The 21,576-nt window shown below is 58.4% G+C and overlaps 2 protein-coding genes across 2 annotated transcripts in view; one reads left to right on the top strand and one right to left on the bottom strand.

Moving 5' to 3' along the window:
* STX8 (syntaxin 8) overlaps positions 1 to 7,093 on the top strand; it is a 242,520-nt gene extending 235,427 nt beyond the window's left edge. Inside the window, exon 8 of the mRNA XM_036269329.1 lies at positions 6,923 to 7,093. Coding sequence (XP_036125222.1) covers positions 6,923 to 6,990 — 68 coding nt within the window. The 3' untranslated portion in view covers positions 6,991 to 7,093. The remainder of the gene's footprint in view (positions 1 to 6,922) is intronic.
* A 9,635-nt stretch (positions 7,094 to 16,728) lies between these two features.
* NTN1 (netrin 1) overlaps positions 16,729 to 21,576 on the bottom strand; it is a 174,120-nt gene continuing 169,272 nt past the window's right edge. The window contains 1 exon segment of the mRNA XM_036269041.1: positions 16,729 to 17,057. Within this exon segment, the coding sequence (XP_036124934.1) occupies positions 16,729 to 17,057 (329 nt within the window).

Here is a 21,576-nt window from a genome sequence, read left to right as displayed (position 1 = left end):
ACTCCGACCAGCGAGCGCCGGCTGGGTAACTGTGGACAAGTGCCACCTAGTGATGGCACAGTGGGGAGAAGCGCCTGCAGGCCCTTCAGAGATGTCCCTGCGGGTCTTGGAGGTTGTTAGCTACCGGAGAGTTGTCCGTGGGCCTAATTCTTCAGTGTGAGAACCAGGCAGACGAGGAGGTGCAGCCAACAGCAGGCAACCAGTGTAGCTTTCCTGGTGATAAACCCAACCAGATAGGCTTCCCGATAGACTGGCCTCCGTACCCCTGCCTCCCACCCCTCCATCCCCCTCCTCTCCCACCATCCTTTCTCCCACTTTCCTGCAGCCAAAGGGGAGAGGGGCCAGTACAGAGGTCTGCTCTCACTCTCTCGAGAAAAGCCAGGCTCCGCTCCCCACCCCCTCCCTCTCCCCTCCCCCTTCCCCACTCTCCTCCCCCTCCCTCCCCAACTCTCCTCCCCCTCCCTCCCCCACCTTCCTCCCCCTCCCCCTCCCCACCCCCATGCTCTTCCCCTCCCTCCCTTCCCCTCCCCCTCCTCCCCTCCCTCCCCCCCCCCACCCCTTTTCAGTAAGTCCTGAGCTGTTACCTAGGCTGGACTGTGGCAGAGGTGTTGGCAGCACAGCCTCCATAATTTGCAGATTTCCAGTGTTTCACTGGAAAAAATATGGACCATTAATCCAGATGAACAATCTTCAGAAAACACAACACTGTTCCTGAGAGACTGTGTTTCATATCCTTTCCCAGTTTGAAAAGGAGTTTGTTTTCTTACGTCTTTTTTTAATTGCTCTGAGCTGGACTTGTAAATATTGTAAGTGGTTGAGTAATACTCATCTGGTAAACTGACCTTCTTTCCTGCTCCTGTGACCCTGGCTCCCGTGCCCGCCCCTGAGGGGACGCTGGGGCATGGAGGGAGGCCTGCCAGGTGCCCGGTACCCGCGCGGAGCTGAGTGAAGGGCGGAGGAAGCGATCTGGCCCTCAGGAGCCTCACCAGGTGTTTCTGTGCTGGGGACGGGGCAGAGAGCACTCATTGTTTAAGAAGTTGGCAGGTTCCCAGAAGTTCAACTGTCTTTCCTCGTTCTGAAATGTCAAATATTTCCTTTGCTAGGGGATGGATGACTAGACCCCCGGAGGGTTGAGCACTACTCTGAGGCAGAAGTTCTCTCTCACGTGACTGGATGCTGTTCGCGTTCTCTCCTGGCCGCAGGCGGGAAGCTCCTGTCCTCCAGCCGCACCCCCTTCCCGCGGGCCGGACCCCCCTCCTCTGTCTAAGACGTGCTCAGCCCTCTGTGCAGTGTAGTGGTGGCCTTTTCTCTTCAGTGATGCCTTTCTAGTGATAATTACCCTGATATTTATTAACGACGTTTATCTGGGATCTGCTTCAAGAATAATACACGGGGGGCAGGGAGCGGGTGAGGTGGCCACCAGATTGGCCATGAATTGATCTTTGTTAACGCTGAGCGATGAGGTCATCACAGTTCATTATCGTCTTTGTCTCCTTTTGTATTTCTTTAAATTTTTTTCACTAGAAAAAGTTATAGGAAGTAAGGGAAGAGAAAGAAAGAGAGAAGAAACTCTTTACACCAGTTTTGCAGCCCAGACTGGTCCGGGCCTCTGTCCCTGATAACCCCACGCCGTGCAGACACGGGGTCCCCCGCACAGGCCCCCGGTGCGGAGCAGGGAGAGCATGGCCTAGGGCGCAGTCCCACCTGGACTCAGTGCTGGCTCTCCTGCTCACTAGCCTCCCAGAACCCCTGCCCCCTCGTCTGTAAGGATGAGAGTCGTCTGGGCTGGACCTCAGCGAGGGGACCTGCGGTGGCAGCCAGCGCGCACCGGGCATGCGCAGGCCCATCTGCAGCGCGGCCCAGCTCCCCGGCTTCCCGAAGACCCGTGGTTGCTGTTTCTGAGAGAGACCGCCATTCAAGAAAGGTCCCCGAGCTGTGGTCACGCTCCCGGGAGGCCCCCCTGCTTGAAGGGAGAAGACTGGAGATAACGTGTGTCAACACTTACTCTCTGTCCAAAGGATCCAGAAGCCACAACTGGCTTGTGCTCATCGCTGGCACTTGCCACCTTCGAGTGGCTTCCTCAGTTGGCCCTTGGTGCACCCCAGTTTGCTTAAACCTATTGAAAATCTCTGGCCAAAGGACCCGTTTGTTCTTAAAGGATTTAAATGTAAAGGTCTTGTTAGCCATTGCTCTCACAGTCCCCCTTTCCTTCTTGGGACAAGAACCGCGTTTGTCGCCTATTATCAAGCGGCAGTCTGCTGTGATCGCGGAAGTGTTTTCATTTTCACGGGGTGTGTGCCCTGGCACAGCCTCGCTGCGGTGCGCTCTGCCTGCCTCACCGTGCGAACTGCTCACTGCTGTGACGGAGCCATCGGTGGCTTGCAGAGAAGCCACTGCATCAATGATGGTTGCCGTAGAGCCGCCCGACCCGTTTTCTCGTCCTGGTGTCCGCAGCGTGTCGACCGGCACTGACTGCTTACTTGGCCTCCCTGACACGTTCTCTCAGCTTCTCTCTCGCTGCCGACTGCTGCGTCTACGTGTCTTTTATTGGCTCTTCTCGTGCCTTCCTGATATCCAGTACATTATTTATTTGCATGAAAAAGAACGTGCTGCGCCTCTTTGGGGATCCGGGGCTGTGGTGTGGACTAGATGGGTACAGGTGCCACGGACACGCGTGTGCCCGTGTGGAGACAGAGCAACTGAGGGCCTGGGCTGTGGTTTAGGAAGGGCCACGCAGGGACATGTCAGCTGGAGGTCTCGATGGGGTACTTGAGGGGTGACCCTGGTGCTGGGTCAGGATGACCTGGGCCGAGAGTGGGCGTGGTCTGGCGGGCAGGAGGCACGAGCAAATGCCGGGAGGCCAGAGGAGCACGGCCTGCTGGGGGGACAGAAGGCCAGGAGAGCGCAGGGCCGGCCAGACTGGACGGCTTCTAAGCCACCGTGAAGAGTTTGGACTCAAGCTGAAGCCCTCGGAGAGTTTCAAGCCAGGAAAACCTGACCTGATTCCCACTGCGGCTAAGTTGTGGAGGAGGCATTGGGTAAACCGAGCGGCCGCTCAGCCCTGCAGCGGCCCAAGGAGGAGATGGTAGGACCAGTTACTGCTCTTGAGCTCTTTGTTCTCATCACTTGTTCTGCTGTTCTCAGAGTTGAAAATTCAAGGCCACTGGTATCGGCCTCTCCTTTGGGCCGTCACAGCCTCAGTCAGACCCCTGCTGCACAGGGAGCGGCTCAGCCTCGAGTTCTGCGGCTCTGACCCTGCCTGAGCCCAGGACAGCACTTCTTCCCGAAACACCGCCCGTGATCTCTGCTTTGCTCCACAGCTCGGTGCTCCGCCTCTACCGCCCCTGGCGCTCCGCTGACGCTGTTTCCCCCATTTCCACCTTTTTTTTTTTTTTATCGTCACCCAAGGATATTTTTCCATTGCTTTTTTTTTGTTTGTTTTACAGAGAGTGGGAGGGAAGAAGAGAGAGACATCCATGTGAGAGAGACACATCGGTTGATTGCCTCCTGCACAACCCCAACAGGGGCTGGGGAGTGAACCTGCAACCGAGGCACATGCCCTTGATGGAATCGAATCTGCGACTCTTCAGTCTGCAGGCGACGCTCTAACCGCTGAGCAGACCGGCCAGGGCTCATCATTTTCTTTATACTGTGCAGTAGACACTTTTCACCCCAGTCTGGAGGTAGTGGGATTCCTGCCCAGGTGGAGGCGGAAATGGATGAAAAGGAGATTTGTTCTTCAGGTTCTGGCAAAAAGATCAATGGAGATAATCTTCAAACACACACACACACCCCTCACTACAAGCATCTTGAAATGCTAGATAAAATATTACGACACCCCCAGCAATGTTAAGGCACAGCTGAAGTTACACGCAAGAAGGGAAGTGCCCAGGTGAGATGGAGAGAGGACGGCAGTGAAGGCCTGACCCGCAGCTGGGCCGTCGTCAGATGGCGACACAGAGCAGGCCCGCACCCTTCTGGAAGGGCCGGGCAGTAAATGGGTTAGGCTTCGCAGACCACGGACAGTATGACATCGTTGTCGTCTTTTTTGACCACCTTTTAAATACATACAAATCATTCTTAGCTTATGGGTTGTGCAAAAACAGCCCACAAGCCAGATTTGGCCTGTGGGCCACAGTCTGCTGACCCCTGATGTTGGAGCCTGGGTTTATGTCCACATGAAGATGGGGGTGAGAAATCTCAGTCTCCCAGAGCGGGTACTCTCAAAAGATTGGCTCATCAGGGAAAGGGGTGTATTAGGAAAAGTGTACCCCTCGTCCCAGGGAGATGACAGGGAAGCTTGCCATATGCTTTTAAGTCATCCTCAGTATTTGAAACTGTGGGCGTGCTGTGCTTACATGGGCTGGGTTTTCAATTGACGCTGTGAGCTACAGTGAACCCTGGGGATCTGTGAGTGGAACTCAGGAGTCTGTGAACTCGGAGGAGGACGTGAATTGCATTCTTATTTTCGCTCATTGAGATTTAGCGTTTTCTTCAACTAAGAAAATAGTTCAACTACAGTAGCGTTCGTAGAGCTTGACTTTGTAACCAATAGAAATCAGATATTTTCATAACAAAATATAGAGCATGCATTATTTTCTCAGAATTAAAAAAAATAGAGAGATAGATAATTATGTTTCAATGTAATTGGAAATTTTAAAACACACTTCTAAATAATTTTTGGGCCAAAAAAGAAACTGTTGAAATTTTTAAAAAATTTGTATTGATTGATTTTAGAGAGTGAGGAAGAGGGAGAGAGAGAGAGAGAAAAAGAGAGAGAAACATTAGTTTGTTGTTCCACTTATTTTTGCATTCATTGGTTGATTCTTGTATGTGCCCTGACTGGGGATCGAACCTGCAACCTTGGTGTATCGGGACAATGCTCTAACCGAGTTACCAGCCAAAGCGAAAATGTTAAAATACTGAGAATTTTGAAACTAACAATTATTTCATATCAAAATTATAGGTTTAGAGGGGTAGTATTTAGAATATGGAAAATGAATGAGTTAACTTTCAATTCAAGAAGTTATAGAACGAACAACAAAATAAATTCCGAGAAAGCCCATGAATAGTAGGATTAAGGAAAATAAATGCAGAAATGAATAAAACAAAATAAACGAGAGATGATCAACCAAGTCAATACTTGTCCTTGGAAAAGATTAACAAGCACACTAGTCAAGGAGAAAGAGAATGAACAGTGGTTAGAAATGGAAAGAACGGAGATTAACATAGTGTTTTTTATTTTTTTATTTATTGAGAGAGAGAGAGACATCGATTCGTCACCACTGTTTTATGCATTCATTGGCTGCTGCCTGTATGTGCCCTGACCGGAGATGGAACCTGCAACCTTGGTGTATCGGAACGACGCTCTCACCAAATGAGCTACCTGGCCAGGGCTATTGATTTAGCATAGTATTTACATTATAAGAATGTAATGAACGGTTTAATGTCAATACTTACAAATACTCGGAGGGGAAAAAAATGGGCAATTTTCCAGAAAAATATAATTTAACAAAACTGACTCAAGAAGAAGGAAAAATGGAATTCCCATTGTGGGAAGCTGTCCAAGTGCAGAGTGAGTGCTGAGAAGTCGCTGAGCAGCCGTTCACTCATTTATTCAGCAGAGACGTGCTGAGCCCCGCGGGCGCTGCCACGCAGCTGAGGTGCCGCAGCCCGTGAGCCGCCCTCCGCCCGGCGGCTCTGTCCAGAACCCTCCAGGGTGGGGGCCGTGCCTTTGAAACCTCTGTGCCGCATGGAAGCCACTGGCCACGTGTGGCTCTGAAGCACTTGACATATGGGTAGTACAACTGAGTCACTGTATTTTTAACTTTATTTCCATTTAATTAATTGACATTTAAATAGCCAGCTGTGACCAGTGGTTACCCGGCTAACAGGATCGCGGCTGCGTTCAAGGCCTCCGGTACCAGAGCGAGTTGTTGAACTCGGGATCCTCACCCTTCCAGAAGCAGCTGCTCGGTCTGAGGAGGGCGGTCCTGGTGGCCAGAGACCACGTGATCTGGGGTTGGACTCACCTGTTAGGTCATCGAGCATTTTCAGGTGCTTGGTCCCATCTGCTCCTCTCTGCCCTGGAGCGCGGGAGCTCGGCCCTTCAGTGAGCAGTAAGCCAGCGCCGGATGTGTGCTTACTTTGGAGTGGCCTCGCTGGTCCCTGGCACGTGCCGCGGCCTTGCTGGCCTCGGAGCCTGGCTGCGGTGAGCACCCGTCCATGCTGGGCCGTGCGGAAGACGGCGGGCTCGGAGGGAAGGGGCCGTCCTCCTGGGTCGGCAGCGCTGCCGGAGCCGGAGAGGCGGGCGGGGGTGGCAGGCAGAGCCGCACAGCGGGCCGGCCGGGAAGGCTCATGCTCTCCTGTCTTCCCGGCCAAACAAAAATACTAACATAAAAATTTATATGCGGAGAAAAAGCCCCCATGTTGGATACTTTTACAGATGGATGACATAAGTGTCTTGGGCTCAGGAAGAAAAGGCAAAGCAGTGTGGATAGTGGAGGTAACAGATTCTGGAATGAATTTCTCTGTAAACTGCAAAGCCCTTTGCTTTGTCGGCGTCTCATCCATGCGAACGGAAAGTGGGGCCAGGCTGCACACCGAAGCTGGACCCGGGGCCACGCAGGCACACCCCTCCCGCCCAAACGCTGAGGGGAGCCCACAGGTCCCGCAGGACTGCTGTCAGGAGCTCCTGCACTTCGCCGGCACAACTCTCGCGGTGGCGGGGTGCACACTGGCCGGCGTCCCTGGAGCCCGCCCTCTGCACCCACTGCCCACAGAGCCCGCGCGTGCAGCGGCCGCGCCCGGGGCTGCACCGGCTGGAGAAGTGCTCGGCCACCTTCCCAGAAGATACTGGTAGGATGCATGATGCTCGCCGGTGAGAGTCACGCTAAGGGATCTTCTTGCTTCTGTTTTTCAGGGATGATACTGGTGATTTTATTGCTGCTCGTGGCTATTGTAGTCGTCGCAGTCTGGCCCACCCACTAATGGCCACGGGACCCCCAGCTGTGCCACCTGCTGGCGACGGAGAAAAGCTCGGCACCCTTTTGATACACGAAAGCCGCTCTCAATAAACGCCTCCCAGCTCTGAGCTCTCCATTGCGTTGCTGCAGTCAAAGCAAGGTGTGTGGCGCCTCTGGGCCAGGGCGGTGCCAGGCTCAGCGTGGCCCTCTGGGTCCTGCCTGGGTCATTCTGCTCTAGCCCAAGGCTCCTCAAGGTCACTGCCCACGGCTGCCCGTGGGTCCCACCCGCCCCAGAGTGCGCTGGCAGCCCAGGGGTGATCCGAACTAGCTGGCAGCTTGTGACCTTGAATGTCCGGTCTGCTAAGGAAGTCGCGTGTCCACGTAGGAAATACGTGGACTGTCCAGGCCGCGGTGGCCGTGCAGGGAGGACGGAGGGACGCAAACGCTGTGACAGGCCGCGTCTCAGTGTGTAACCACCACCCTGCCCCAGGCACCCCGCGAGGCTCCCCGGTGGGGCTGCCGTTGCCGAGAGCCTCTCTGGACTCCACGGGAACTGCCGTCCGACGTTCTCACTTCCCGGTGAGAGTGAGCCCAGCTTCCAGGGCCGAAGCAGCTTTCTGAGCAGCCAGGGTACAGTCTGGTGGAAAGGTGGGAGGGCGGAAGTGATCAGTCTGCAAAGTCCAGAGAAAGGTGTGATTACGGAGTCGGGAACACAGCCTCATTTGGCTCCTATACTGGCTGTGAGGACGCAGTGAGTACACAGCGCGTACACGTGTGCACATGGGGAAGGGTGCGGGGGCGGGCCTGCAGAAGATCCCGGGTCCGTGGCGGTGCTGGTGAGGGCCCAGCTCCGTGCCCGCTCTCCTGTCTGCACAGAGCAGGCTGGGCCAGTGCCGTGCCCCTCGTGGCAGAAGGGGGGGGATTGGGTTGGCGACGGGGCAGGTTCCAAAGCACAAGAGTTCACTGAAGCAAAGCAGAGAACAGGCCTGTGGTGGGGGAGCCCTGGCGGGGGGGGGGGTTCCTAATACTCTGAGCCGCTGCTCTCAAGAGCCGCCCTGTGGACAGACAGACAGGAGGTGCTTCCCGGTGGTATATATACAGTGGTATTTCCTGGGACCCCGGGCCCTGAGACCAGTGTGGTGGGAAGACCTGGGTGCAGAGCCCAGCCTGACTTCCCGGGCTCAGCAGTTGTAAATCACTGCGAGGTGAGGGTGACCCTAATGCTGGCAGCTCTTCCCCAGAGGGGCTGGGTCCCCACGAGGCCCCACCTGGCCCTGCTCCACCCGAGCAATCCTCCTTCCCTCTGGAGTGTGCGTGTGGTGGTGACACCGGCCCTGCCGGCTCCACACGGGGACTCCACTCCGTGTCCCCCCACAGGATAGCGCTGCGCTCACAGCCACCCAAATGGGAGCGGCCTGGATCCAGCAGACCTCAGTGTCTTGCTCCTGCTCTAAGTCCCTCGCAGGTCAACCAGGGCTCCGATGACAGCCCCACACCCAGAGCCTGGGCCAGTGGAATAGGCCCTGCAGGCTGTGGCGAGAGAAGGGGACTCTGGGACCTGACACCGGCAGTGACCCCGTCTGCCCTGCTCACAGCCCTCGGGCCCTCATCCACAGGGGCCCGGAAGGCAGAGGGCCTGAACTAGGAGGCGAAGGGCCCCAGTGATGGCCACACCCTTACCGGAAGGCTGCGTGACCAGGGGTCTGCAGCTCCCCCTTGGAAAACGGAGGGAACATCGTGCCTGAGGGCTGCTGGGAGGCCAGGGCAGTCAGCACGCTGCCGGCGCAGCTGGAAAGGGTTCTGCCGCTAGTCCAAGTCCAAACCCGTCAGGCCAGATAGTCTCCAAGTCCACAGTCAGGAATTCTACCCCTTCCTCCCAGCCGAGCCGCGAGCAGGCTGGTGAGGGCGGGCGAGCAGAGCTCCCGTGGGGGCCTGGACATGCAGACCCAGGCCGGGCCGTGGACAGCAGGCGCTGGGCGCAGATTTAGCAGAAAGTGTTGAGACGGGCAGTGCCAAAGGGCTGAGGGCGTGAGCGGGGCAGGCGTGAGCGAGGCGGACTGCGGGGAACGGGGCTGCCAAGTGCAGGAGAGGGAGTGGACACGGCTGGTTCCAGGAGGGGTGTGTTCCCGGAGGAGCCGTGCTGGACGGGGCGAGGGCTTCCCGCGGTGAGGTGAGGTGTCCCGGGATGCATTCTGCTTGTGGGGTGGGAGCAGGGTGGTTGCTAATGGATCACCCAACGGAAGATGAAGAATCTTTCAGTGTTGTCGTTCAGAACCCCAAATCCGCACAAACAGTGTCTCCTTGGAGCCCCCACTTGGGCTCAGGGGAGGCAGCATGGAAGGTCTTTGACTTTCTCACCTCCTCTCGACTGGCTCAGCACGGAGCCCCGGCAACTCGTGGGCGTCTTTGAACCAGAGCCACAGCGCTCTGGCTCAGCCACACGGAAAGGCCTTTTCAAGCCAAACACTGAGCTGATGTCTGCACACAACAGCTTCTGTTCTCTCGACGAGTGGGCTCGGGGCCCGGCCGGCACTGCTCGCCCGGCGACCTGGACACGTGACTTCACTTCTCTGGACCTGCAGGCAGGGGAGGGTGCACGGCTGGCCAGGTCAGACTGCAAGGACCTGCCGGCCAGGCCCCCGCTCCTGAGCCTCCTCGGGTGGGCTGCTCACAGGCTAGCTGCCCGCCCCGAGCCGCAGGGCACACCGGGCGGCATCCTGAGCCGCTGTGGGGGGCCTGTTGCATCAGGGTCTGCTCTGAAGTAACCGCTCACGTCAAGCTGGCGCTCTGGCTGGGCTTGGTCAGGCCCGCTCTTCCCCTTGAGGGGTGCCAGGAACGCAGCCCGGGTGGCCCGCGGCTCTGAACCTGTCCTGCCAGCAGCAAGGCCTCACTCTCGGCACAGAGAAGGGGCAAGGCAGGGACTCAGTGCCCACCCCCTGGTGCTTTGTCAATGAAAACAGACTCGATTAAAATAACAGGATAAGTATTGTTTAACTTCACTGATTATTAATTATAAGCATTTTAAGTCTGGATACCATATAAAGAAATCCAGATACCTGGTTGCAACTGGTCCTTTTGCTCCTTTGAAACGTCATTATCATTAGTAGCTGTAGCTGACCTTAGTTTTCACCAGCCCCAGGCCAGTCTGCCCCCCCGAGCCTGGCGCCCACCAGCCCGGCTGCTCTTCCCTGGTCAGCACAGCGGGCCTGGCCGCCCCAAACGCTCATTCCTGCTTCTTCAGCCTCAGGTTACGTGAGCATTCTTGGCAAAGAATAAAGATCATCTTTTGTCTAGTTAACAGCACCCCTGTTTAAGTGGGGTTTCCCCTTTGTTTAAAAAAGGGCCGAGGTCCATCTGTCCCCGAGTTGTTCCGTACAGCCTCGGACTTCTCCCCAGTACCTCTTTCCAGAGCGAGCTGCTGTCGCGCAGGGTCTCCCGTTCGATAAAAACAAGTCCACCTGTCCGTTCCTGTCTTTCTCGCCGGCTCCGTTCGCATCCTCTCCCAGTTTTTCTTGCCGTATTTCTTATATTTAGTCCTAAAAGAGCATGGAGATGTCTGTGCAACAATCTGAAGCCCGGGAGTGTGGGCTCGAGCGGGCAGCCCCAGCCGGGCGCCCGGTGGGGCAGGTGGGAGCGTGGTGCCCTGTGCACGAGGGGCCTCTCCGAGGGGGCAGGTGGGAGCGTGGTGCCCTGTGCACGAGGGGCCTCTCCGAGGGGGCAGGTGGGAGCGTGGTGCCCTGTGCATGAGGGGCCTCTCCGAGGGGGCAGGTGGGAGCGTGGTGCCCTGTGCATGAGGGGCCTCTCCGAGGGGGCAGGTGGGAGCATGGTGCCGTGTGCACGAGGGGCCTCTCCGAGGGGGCAGGTGGGAGCATGGTGCCGTGTGCACGAGGGGCCTCTCCGAGGGGGCAGCCCCAGCTGGGCGCCGGGGGGGGGCAGGTGGGAGCGTGGTGCCCTGTGCGTGAGGGGCCTCTCCGAGGGGCAGCCCCAGCCAGGGCGCCCGGGGGGGGGGGGCAGGTGGGAGCGTGGTGCCGTGTGCACGAGGGGCCTCTCCGAGGGGGCAGCCCCAGCCGGGCGCCGGGGGGAGGGCAGGTGGGAGCGTAGTGCCCTGTGCACGAGGGGCCTCTCCGAGGGGGCAGCCCCTGGCAGCCGCTCGCCCAGCAGGCTCTGGGCCTTTGACCAGACTGCGCTGGACCCCGAGTCCTGGTGGGGATCACGCAGCCTGACCATTCCGGTCTCTAACGCGGACTTCCAACCACCTGGGGCGGGTGCTTAGTGACCCAGCTGATTTCCTGCGTGGAGCTGGGCAGCTGGCAGTGCTGTCTCGGGGCGAAGGAGGCGGGCTGGGGGGGCAGCAGGGCTGCTGTGATCTGCGCCCTGGTCTCTGCTCAGCGGTTTCCTCCGCGCCTGGGGACGCGGCACAGGCCCGGCAGTGGTGGAGCTCCAGGGGAGGCGACACTCTGGGTCGCAGGCATTTTTCGGAAGGATAGGGAAAAGTCACGTCGTGAAAGTTCCCTCCTGCAGACGGTCTGGCGGGCCTGCACTGGCCTGGGAAGAGCCTGAGACTGCAGAGAGGCTGTTTCTCTTCCTGGCCTGTCCGGCCACCTGAGACCTGCCTCCTGTCCCTGACCACCCAGTGTCAGGAGCTGCCGTTCCAGCAGGGACTTACACCGGAGACCGCTGGGCTACTGGAGCTACCCCTGTACCTGGCTGCCCTGGCTTTGACCCCTGGTTCTGAGAACACAGCTCCTGATCCCCAGAACGGGACCCCAGGAGCGGCCCGGGCTGGCCCTGTTTCTTCCCGGAGAGAGGCTAAGGGCACCTGAGCCAGCTCCCCACCCGCAGCGAAAGGGCTGCCCTTGCCTCCCGGGGCCGGACCAGGCCCAGCGTGGAGACTTGTCTTCCAAACAGCTGGGTGCAGAAATTACAGCTTCCTGGTGACGATCGGCTCCACTTCGCATAGCAACACAACATGTTCCTAATGACTGAATTGTTTGTTTAATAAAGAAATCACAACCATTTGGAGCTTTACATACAGTTTCTCAGAAACCCAGTGAGCTCAGCCATCGCTACACTGCATGAAGCCTTTGGCAGTCGCTTGAAAAGAATCCCCAAGTTTTACTAACCCTGCTGTCTCTTCTCGTGGGTCTCCTCTTGGCTCTGAATAGAAGGAGCTGGTTCACCCTGGCCAGTATGGCTCGGCTGTTAGAGCATCAGAGAGACGCGGGTTCGGTTCCCGCTAAGGGCATGTGCCTCAGTTGCAGTTTGTCCCTGGCCCCAGTTGGGGTCGTGTGGGTGGCGGCCGCTCATTGTGTCTCTCAGTTCAATGTTTCTCTCTCTCTCTTCTTCCCTCTCTCCCACCCACTGTGTCTGAAGAGAAATGCAAAAAAAAAAATGTCCTTGGGTGAGGATAAAACATTTTTTAAATTAAATTTAAAAAAAGAAAGAACGAACTGGTTCTGTGAACTGCAAAAACTCTACCTGCAGATTCTGAGTCAGCTGGGGATGTTCCGAGATGCCCTCTGCCCGGCTGCTGACTTTGGGGCAGATGGGAAGACGGCCCCGCGGTGCCCTGGACCTGGGGCCCAGCCGCTCCTTGGGGCCCAGGAGCGGCTGGGCCCCAGGATGGCCGTGGGGGACTGAAATACTGCTTGACCCACGTGAGAGACTTTTAGCTTCCACTCACATTTGGAGCCAGCCGAGCCCCTCGGACTTTCCAAGCAAAGCTGCCCTTTTCCTGTTTTTGTTGTTGTTGTTGTTGGATCTCTTGTCTTGGGCTTTGTGAAAACCCAGCAGCTCTGTCTTGCTGGGAGTTCTCAGACCAGAATCCATGTTCCTTAAGTGGCGTAAAGACCCACCACCCTCCTGTCCCCCTGCATGCCCACCACCCACAGCTCGACCACCAGTAAAGACGGGAAGACAAAGAACAGTGTACAAGAGTTTATTTAATTGATATCTGAATTTAGTTCTATCATGTGGGGCCCACGTTACAAGTTCCATCTGGGTCCATTACAACTCTAACAAAAAAAAAAAAACCTTAAAAAAATCCACAACTTTTTCCATGTCATTAAATATATTCATATATAATAACCATAATATATTAGTATGCATTGGAAAGGAACACTGACCCAAACAATATGTCATGGTCACAACTAAACATTTACCATTCTGAGTGAGCAGAATCCCGACACGAGGAGGGAGCTGCGGAGGGACAGGCAGAGCACGTGGGAGCAGGGGCTGGGAGACTGTCCCTTGACACAGGGAGTCGGGCTGGCTTGGGCTGGGCAGAGGGTGCGGCCCCACAGGACACATGTTAATACCCCTAGGGTACGGCATGGCTGCGCCGTGAGCCGTGGCCCAGTAACTTCATCAGTGAGTCTGGTCTGTCTACTCTTTCTCATGGGGTGATGGGGGGCTTCCTTTGAGCACTGAGACCCCCAGCAATTTTTCCTTTTCCTGAAGGGACCATTTCCTGATCCCTCAGGCTCCTTAATTTCAGTCTCATTCCAACCTGGGGCACCCCAAGGAAGTCTGTACCCATTTCCTGCATGCTGCTATGGAGGCGGAACTCCAGGTCGTCACTAAGGGTCTGGGGGCAGCTCTCTGGCCCCCGCCGGCATCAGGACAGAAGCCACAGCCTGCAGGTGAGTCGGAGGCAGCCCCACATCCCACCCTTCTCTGCACCCCAATCTTGAGCGTTATTGTGTGTAGTGAAGCAGGCACCCGCTGTCAGGGGCTCCAGACCACCCAGCAGATAAGAAAAAGGACAACTGGGGAATCTGTTTTTTTTAAAAAAAAGACTAATCTGGTATGTTGCTGTTTTTTTTCAAACACCTACATAATCACAATTCTGGTTAATACACTCCTCAAAATCAAAATCTAGTTCCACTTTACATCCCTTCCTAACTGTACACATGGGCACACCTCAAACCCTATTTCCATCTGCTCCCTGGGACTGTGGGGTGGAAGGGGGTGCTTTCCCAAGGAGGGGTCCTCACTGCTGAAGTGGGTGGCTGGATTCAGAGGAGTCATGGCCTGGGTTCTGGCTGGGTCAGTGAGGTTCTGGCCTGTGATGACTGAAATCCCAACCGTGTCCTCACCCCCACCTGGCTGATCGGGCGGCCCTGACATTCCCCAGGGGCCAGGCCGCTGGGTGAACCGCATGGACTCTGCCCTCAGGATGCTGAGCAGGAGGGAGGGGCTGGAGCGGGGATGAGTTTAAAGCAAGATGCATTATGGGTTGGCAGGCTGCTGGCACCAGAGCTGGGGGCCTCGGAGACCACCAGCGCCAGCCCTTTGATGGACCTGGAGTGACTCAGACCCAGGGTGGGAGGGGGCGGGGCCGCCCTTCTGGGCAGGGCAGAGCAGCCAGACCGGCGGAAACAGAAACAGGACCACGGCCCAGGCAGTAGGTGCCTCTACAGGACTGTGGGCCAGCATCATGCCCAGGCCTCCGAGGCGCTCACGGCGCTCAGCACGCCACGCTGGGCGTCGGGGCTGCCTGCCAGGGGAGGTTGCGATGCTCCGTCTTGGGCCTGGATTCAGGGAAGACAAATACCCCTTCCCAGGGCCATTCTGTCCTCTCCCTGCCCCGTGTGCATCTCTGCCAGTCTCCCCTGGAATCCCTCCAAACACGCCCAGGCAGCAAATGTCCTTTCTACCGCATCTCAGATCGGCCAAGGCCTGCCCTCCACAACCCGGCCTCCCAGGGCTGGCCCCGTGGTGAATCTACAGCCAGCCTCACCCACCACTGCCCTACCTCTGAAGATGTTACTGTGCACCCCCTAAACACACACTTCTCCAGGCCACAGGCAGTAACCAGGGCGTGTCTCAGTGGCGACCCCACCCCAGGAGCAGCCTGCCACAGGGACTGGGTGGGCAGGCCACCAAGCTAGTGCAGCGCTTAAGGCAGCCCGGCCCGTGGCCAGAAAGCCTGGCTCTGGACTGTGAATCTAGTGCTGCCACTTACTTGCCTGGTGACCTTGGGCACATGTGCTTCAGTTTCCTCGCTGGTGACAGTGGGGCTAAGAATCCCTGTCTCAGGGTTGTCACGTGGCCAACAGGAGACCGTGTGCCCGGTACCGAGCAGGTGCTCAGTAACGTAGCCCTGGTGCAGGCCGAAGCAGAGGAGGCAGAGGGCGGCCAGGCCATGGGGCAGCATTTCATGCTTAGTGGGAAAACTCCAGCAGAAAAATGAAACCAATGTTCTGGCTGAGAAGGGAACCAGGCCTCTAGCTCAGTGTGCCGGGTACAGCCTCTGGGCAGTGCAGAGAGCTCGGGCAGGGAGGAGCAGGCCCAGGGCAGAGGACCGGGCCCTGTGCAAGGCCATCAGACCCAAAGGTCTGGGCTGCCTGCTTGAAGACAGTGCCTTTGGAACCTTTGGAAGGGGTGCGGCCACACCCGGGGCATGGGAGGCTCCACAAAGGGGGAAGCTGGAATGGTGTGGAAGAGGTGCTGCCCAGGCTAGACCACAACAGGTGCGGGAGGCAGCCCCAGGGTGGGGCAGCTGCAGCAGGCTCTCCTGGCCCAGCAGCCTCTGTCCCTTCCCTTGGAGAGCCTGGAGTGGGGACAGCAACAGGTTTCCTCGGTACCCAGGGACCCGGTCATTCCTGGCCCTGCCTGCCCATGGCACAGGCACCTGGCACCTTGCTGAGCCAGCAGACCCGGTCCCAACTCGCAAGCCCTTCCCCCAGCAGGCCTAACCACCTTTGCAGCCTGCATTCCATGCGCACTGAGGCCCTTCCCAGCTGTAGACACTGCTGAGGGGCCTTGTGGGAGCTGATGTCATTACACAAACAGTGTCACTGCCATAAACCCAGCCAGTGCCCCTTCCCCTCCCCTGGAAAATGTCATAAAGGGGCCGGTTCCAAGTTTCCAAAAAGGAAACACTCTGGGAGGTTGTGCCTTCCCAAAGCCTCCTCCAACAGGCAGCTCCAGTATGAGGCAGTGACCACCCGGCTGGAGCTTCTCAGGGGTGTCTTTGGGTCCACTGCCCTCTGCATGGGCCGGAATCCTGGGACTGCACCCGAACCCCAGTGGGCGGGGGCGGGCACCAGCAGGGACTTCTGCTTCACCCCACCCAGGAGGACCAGGTCAGCAGGTGGCAATGGAGACCACAGTCTACATGGGGGATCCTGGTGGCACAGGCCGCTTCTGCTGTCCCCAAATGCCTGCCTAGCCCTTTCAGATGAGGCTCAACTTGTCCCAACCAGGGGGTCCTGTGCCATAAGGTCAGGGGGAAAGGTAGGGATTTCCGGTCCTTTATGTTTGGGTGGTGGTTTGGCGGTGCTCGCTCAGCCCCCAGCCCAACTGGGGGCCTGAGAATTCACAGTTCTCCTCCTCACGTCCCCTTCTCCCTAACCACACACCGGCGGCCACAGGTGCGGCCCCACCTGCGCGGTTCAGCGCCAGTCCCTGGGCCCAGATCGGGCTGCCCCGCCCCCGCCACAGCGACCCCGCCTGGCCCTCGGGAAGCGTCCCTGCTCTGGAAGGAGCCCGTGAGGTAGCTAAGTCTCGTCCTCATTTCTCCAGGGCCTGGCCCGCTGCGCACCCCTCCCGGAGTGCGCCGGGACGCGCAGAGTGGGGCGAGGGGCGGGGCCGCCGAGGGGCGGGGCCGCCGAGGGCCCCGCCCCCGCGCCGGCCGTGGCCCCGCCCTCCCTCCCCCCCCACCTGGGAAAGCCCTCTCGGGCCAAGTCCACGCCGCCGCTGCGTCGCCCGGCCCGCGGCCCGCGCCCCGCCCCCGGCGCCCGGCGCCGCTGCCTCCGCGCTAGGCCTTCTTGCACTTGCCCTTCTTCTCGCGCTGCTGGAACTTGCGCAGCCGCCGCGCCCACGTGTCCCGCCACTGGATCACCAGGCTGCTCTTGTCCGCCACGATGCCGCTCTGGTCCGGCGAGTCCTCCGCGTTGCCCAGCAGCAGGTACTTCTTGAGGGGCTTGATTTTGGGACACTTGCAAGCGATGTCCCGCGAGCGGATCCAGAGGCTCTGGTCACCGCGCCGAATGCGGCTCGCGCCCTGCTTGTACACGGAGATGATGTTCACCGTGAACTTCCACCAGTCCCCCGCCTTGTCTGCCTTCAGGATGTGGATCTGCACAGCTGCAAGGAAGCACAGGCAGGCGGTGGGCCACGGGGCGGGTAGTGCCCCTGTGTCCCCGGCTCCCGTGGCCAGTGGGCCCTGTCCGCCTCTACCCTCGCCAGTACCGACAGTGCCCGCCTGCTGCATGGAAAAGGACAGACCCGGAGCTGGGAAGTGCCCGCACAGGTGTCCCACTGAAACCCTGCCTCCTGATACCTGGGCCAGGGCCGCCACTTCGAGCAGCCTTACCTCATGCCTATTTTGAAGGTGCCACCCAACACTTCCTTTGGGACAAGACCCCGCTTAGGGTCCAGGAAGGCAAGAAGAAACGTACAGGAACTGACCCCCATGCCCAACACTCTGGGTCAAGTCCATCTGCCCAGGGCAGGTGCCTTCAGAACCAGTGCTGGATATTCCTGGTGGGCAGGGCCAGGGTGGCACAGGACACAGGGCCTCCTTAGGTGACCCCCCTAGGCATTTCCAAAGGCCCCAATGACTTAATACCAAGCCTCATGACACCTCCAGACATACAACCTTGCACCTGACCCAGTCTCAGTGTACCCTGAACCTGCCCTTCAAGGTGCCCACAGCACCTCTCCCAGAGTCCAGGGTTCTTAAATACTGCCCATTCCCATCCCTACCAGACTGCCCTTCCTCTCGCCCTCCTTTCTCAAATTCCCCAGGCCATTCCCCTTCCTCCCAATTCTCTGCAAATATTTCCCCTAGTACAGGGGTTTTCAAACAAAGAGCTTGTCAAAAGACAGTTTCTCATTCAAAAGATCTGGGTTGGAGGGAGAGATACGCATTTCTCACAACCTTCCAAGTGCTGCTGACCCAGGGAACACACTGAGAATCAGTACCCTAGTCAATGTCATTAAGTGCTATTTCTGCAGATATTAAGAGGTTTAAAAATATATATATATAGGAGGAAATACTTTTAAAAGACAGAGGGAAAACCTTGTTCAAATACATTTTTTAAATATTAAGTTAAACAAAGGCAAGAGACTTCCTTACTGCAGGACTTTTCAGAGCCTTTAATCTATAAACTGTGTGCGCGCGTGTGCACATGCATGTGTGGTTTCCCAAACAACGCTGACTGCAGAGCCTTTTGCTTAGTGCATTTCAGTCACCAGAGCCCCTGGGGCCTACTTGGGGAACTGTTGGTGCGGGGACACATATTCATTCCTCCCAGTCCAGTGGTTAAATGGAGAGGCCTCTGCCGCAACGACCTCCATTCATGGCACTCAGACCCTAGTCTACTAGGGTCCAGGAAGACTAGAGGAAGTCTATAGGAACTGACCACACTCCCAGCACTCGGCCAGGTCCATCTGCCCAGGGCATATTCCCGTCCCCTTGGTCAGAACAGGGCACATTCCCCTTGCCGAGGCCACCCAGGAGGCCCTGTACCCTTTACCCCTGGACCAGGCTGAAGATTACCCTGGCAGCTGAGTGGACTTGGACCCTCCTGAAACCGGAGCAGCAGCATGTCCCTCCAGATAACAGGTGAAGAAACTGAGTCACAGCAGGCTGGAGGCTTCAGCAAACAGAAGACATGTCCCCAGGGAATACCTAGGGGTCATCACCTACCCACTTGCAGCCTCAGGCACTGGGCCCACCCACAGTTCAGACTGGCCTCCCACGCTGGCCGGCTTCTCTCAAGAATTCTGTGGGCCACCTGCCACCTTCACTCCAAGGGCCCTTCCCGCTCCCCTCCTGTGCCCAGGGTGATGAGGCGGCGCAGGGATGGCTGGGCCCAGGGGAGCATCAAACATCATCCAACTCATCCTTCCGGGATGAGGGACGTGGCAGATTTTCCCGTATTTTCATTTCAGCTGTTCCTGGGCATCCTGAACTTTGCACTCCAGTCTGAGGGCTCCAAAGAATGGCTACCATGGCAACCGTTTCCATGTTTTTGTCACCAAGGGACTCAACACTCAGTGTGAACTCTGATGGGGGGCGGGGAACCCTCCAGCCTGAGAGAAGTGGCTGGGTTGTGTGTGTTTGACTGTGCAGACAGAGGTCACCGTGGCAACTGAGTGCCCCTTAGCTAAGCAACTGGGAGCCACTCCCCCAACCCCCCCCCCCCCACCCCAGAGCCCTGGTTTCCTCTCCTCAGGACTGAGCTGAATACAGATGGAGCCTCCCTCAGGATGTGGCCATTTCCCCGCATGGGACCACAGACCCCCGGCCCAGCCTGTGTCCCACCAGGGGGGCAGGGGTGCTCCAGGAGCCTTTGGCTGGGCCATGGAGGATTTGGGATCGCTTCCAGGCCACGAGCATCAACTGGTGTCATGTGCTGAATTGTGTCCCTCAAGATCCATATGTTGAAGCCCTAACTCCCAGAACCTCAGAAGGTGACCGTATTTGGAGATATCGTCTTTAAAGAAGTGATTAAGTTAAAATGAAATTTCTAGAGGGGGCCCTAATCCAGTACGACTGTTGTCCTCAAAAGAGGAGGTCGAGAGACAGACACGCACAGGGAAGGACCACGCGGAGTCGGCGCGGATGCGCCATCTGCGAGCTAAGGAGAAAGGCCTCAGAAGAAACCAGCCCTGCTGACACCTTGACCTAGTACCTCCAACCTCTAGAACTGTGAGAAAAGACGTGTGTCGTTTAAGCCCCAGTCTGTGGGGCTTCACTCCGGCAGCCCTGGCAGCTGAGATCCGTCACTCCGAGAGGCCGGCCTGAGCCCCGGCCAGGTGGAAGCAGACCTGCTGTGGGTCCCAGCCATTCTGAGACGGGCTGGACACGGTCAGGCCTCCTTATTCCCTGGACGTGCAAGAACATGGCCCTTCGCAGAAGGACCTGACACCTGCCCACCTTCCTGACCTGGAGCCCCTCCCCGAGGAATGCCCAGCCAGGCAGCCCCCACCCCACTTCCCCAGGCATGAAGGATCCCCAGGGCCTGAAGGATCCCCCTTAACACTGAGGACACAGCCAGTGGGGTCCCCTTCCCTGGACACCTCGCTGTCCTGGAGAATCCAGGGTCAGAGCAGGGGTCACCGTCTGTCAGGACCAAGCGCTGGCCCTTGTGCCCCTCCCAGCCCAGCAGCGCCTGGCAGCTCCCTCGCCACAGGGTGAGACAGCACAGGCCCGGGGCAGGGGCAGGGGAGGTGGTGGTAGGATTCGTGACTACACTGGAAAAAATCCACATTTCCGCTGCCCTTGGCAACGCCTCCGCACATCACACAGCCCACCAAGTATGAGCTGCACACAGTGCACGGGCCAAGTCCCCGCAGTGCACATACAGCTGGAAATATTCAAAACACACACAAGCAGTGACCTCAGGCCGAGCTGCTCGGCACGCTCCCGGCGCGCTCAGCGCGGCACTACCCAGCCCAGCGCCGCTGCCGCCACCCGACACTGCGGCCGCCCGACACTGCTGCTGGAGCGGGGATGACCAGGTCTCCGGGGGCCGGGCATCACCCAGCCGGACTTGGCACAGTGACCTCGGGGCTCTGCCCAGGGCCATGGCCCCAAGGGTGGGCCCCTTACACCCACACAACACTCACCCCAGGTCAGTTACTCTCAGACCTCAGGACGCCTAAGCCCCCTTGAACTGATGTCGTCCTAACCTGACCCCGGTGAGGCCAGAACTTGGGGCGTGGAGGGGTCTCCCGCCTGCATTCAGAATTGAGGGAGATCTCATTAGATGACCCTCGGGAGGGCCGACGAGGTCAGACGAGGGCGACAAGAGGTGCAGAGGCCCCTTGAACCAGAGACACCTGCAGGAAGAGGGTCCCAGCTCGGGGCACAGTGGCCATTCTCTGAAGCAGGGACAAGGGAGTGGCTGAGGCAGGCACTGGCCAGAAAGGTCCCCCAAGCCCCAGCTCAGTGGTAAGTGGTCCCACCTCAGGGTCCACACCTCGTGCCCCCCTCCCCTGAACCCTTGTTCCCACGGAAAATGAGGGCTCAGGCGGGCAGCTTCGTGTCCCACGGAGCTCTGCTCAGGGTGCAGGCAGAGGCCTGGGTGTGGGGCCCGGAGCCCACAAGGCGGGATGGGCGAGGCTGGCTCCAGAAAGCCCAACGGGGCTGTGGCACCCGGGGGCGCCCCCAGCAAGCTGCGAGGGGGGCGCATCTGCAGGATGGAGCAGACGCCACGGAAACGCAAGGAGAAGGGACCAGGCCGCACCCGTGTCCTAGCCTGGCGCCCTGGCTGCCCGTCCCTGTGCAGGCAGCACCCCTCCTGCGGCGGGCCAGACGCAGAGCTGTTAGCAAGACCGCAGGCGGCCGGGGCCGCGCCACCGCCTGGGCGATTCCGGGGCTCCCGGGAAGGCCTTCCCTGCGGGCAGCCCTTCGGGGCCACTGGGCGGGGCTGTGAGGACCGGCTTCCGGGCTCTAACTCAAGCCTGGGGCTGGGGGGCACACGCCTCTCTGTCCCGTGGCAGAAGCCTGTGCCTGGCTCTGGAGGGATGCTGTGACCCCAAGGGGACAAGAATGGGACCGAGGGCCAGGCCCATGGAGGCCAGAGTCCGCAAGAACAGCCTGTGCCAGCGCTGGGCTGGTTCTGGCTGAGGGCAGGGGGCTAGGAGGCGGGCA

The sequence above is a fragment of the Molossus molossus genome, unplaced genomic scaffold (assembly GCF_014108415.1).
Source record: "Molossus molossus isolate mMolMol1 unplaced genomic scaffold, mMolMol1.p scaffold_m16_p_19, whole genome shotgun sequence".
Taxonomy (NCBI): domain Eukaryota; kingdom Metazoa; phylum Chordata; class Mammalia; order Chiroptera; family Molossidae; genus Molossus; species Molossus molossus.
Note: the sequence above shows the minus strand (reverse complement) of the source record. Positions and strands in the feature narration are given on the sequence as shown.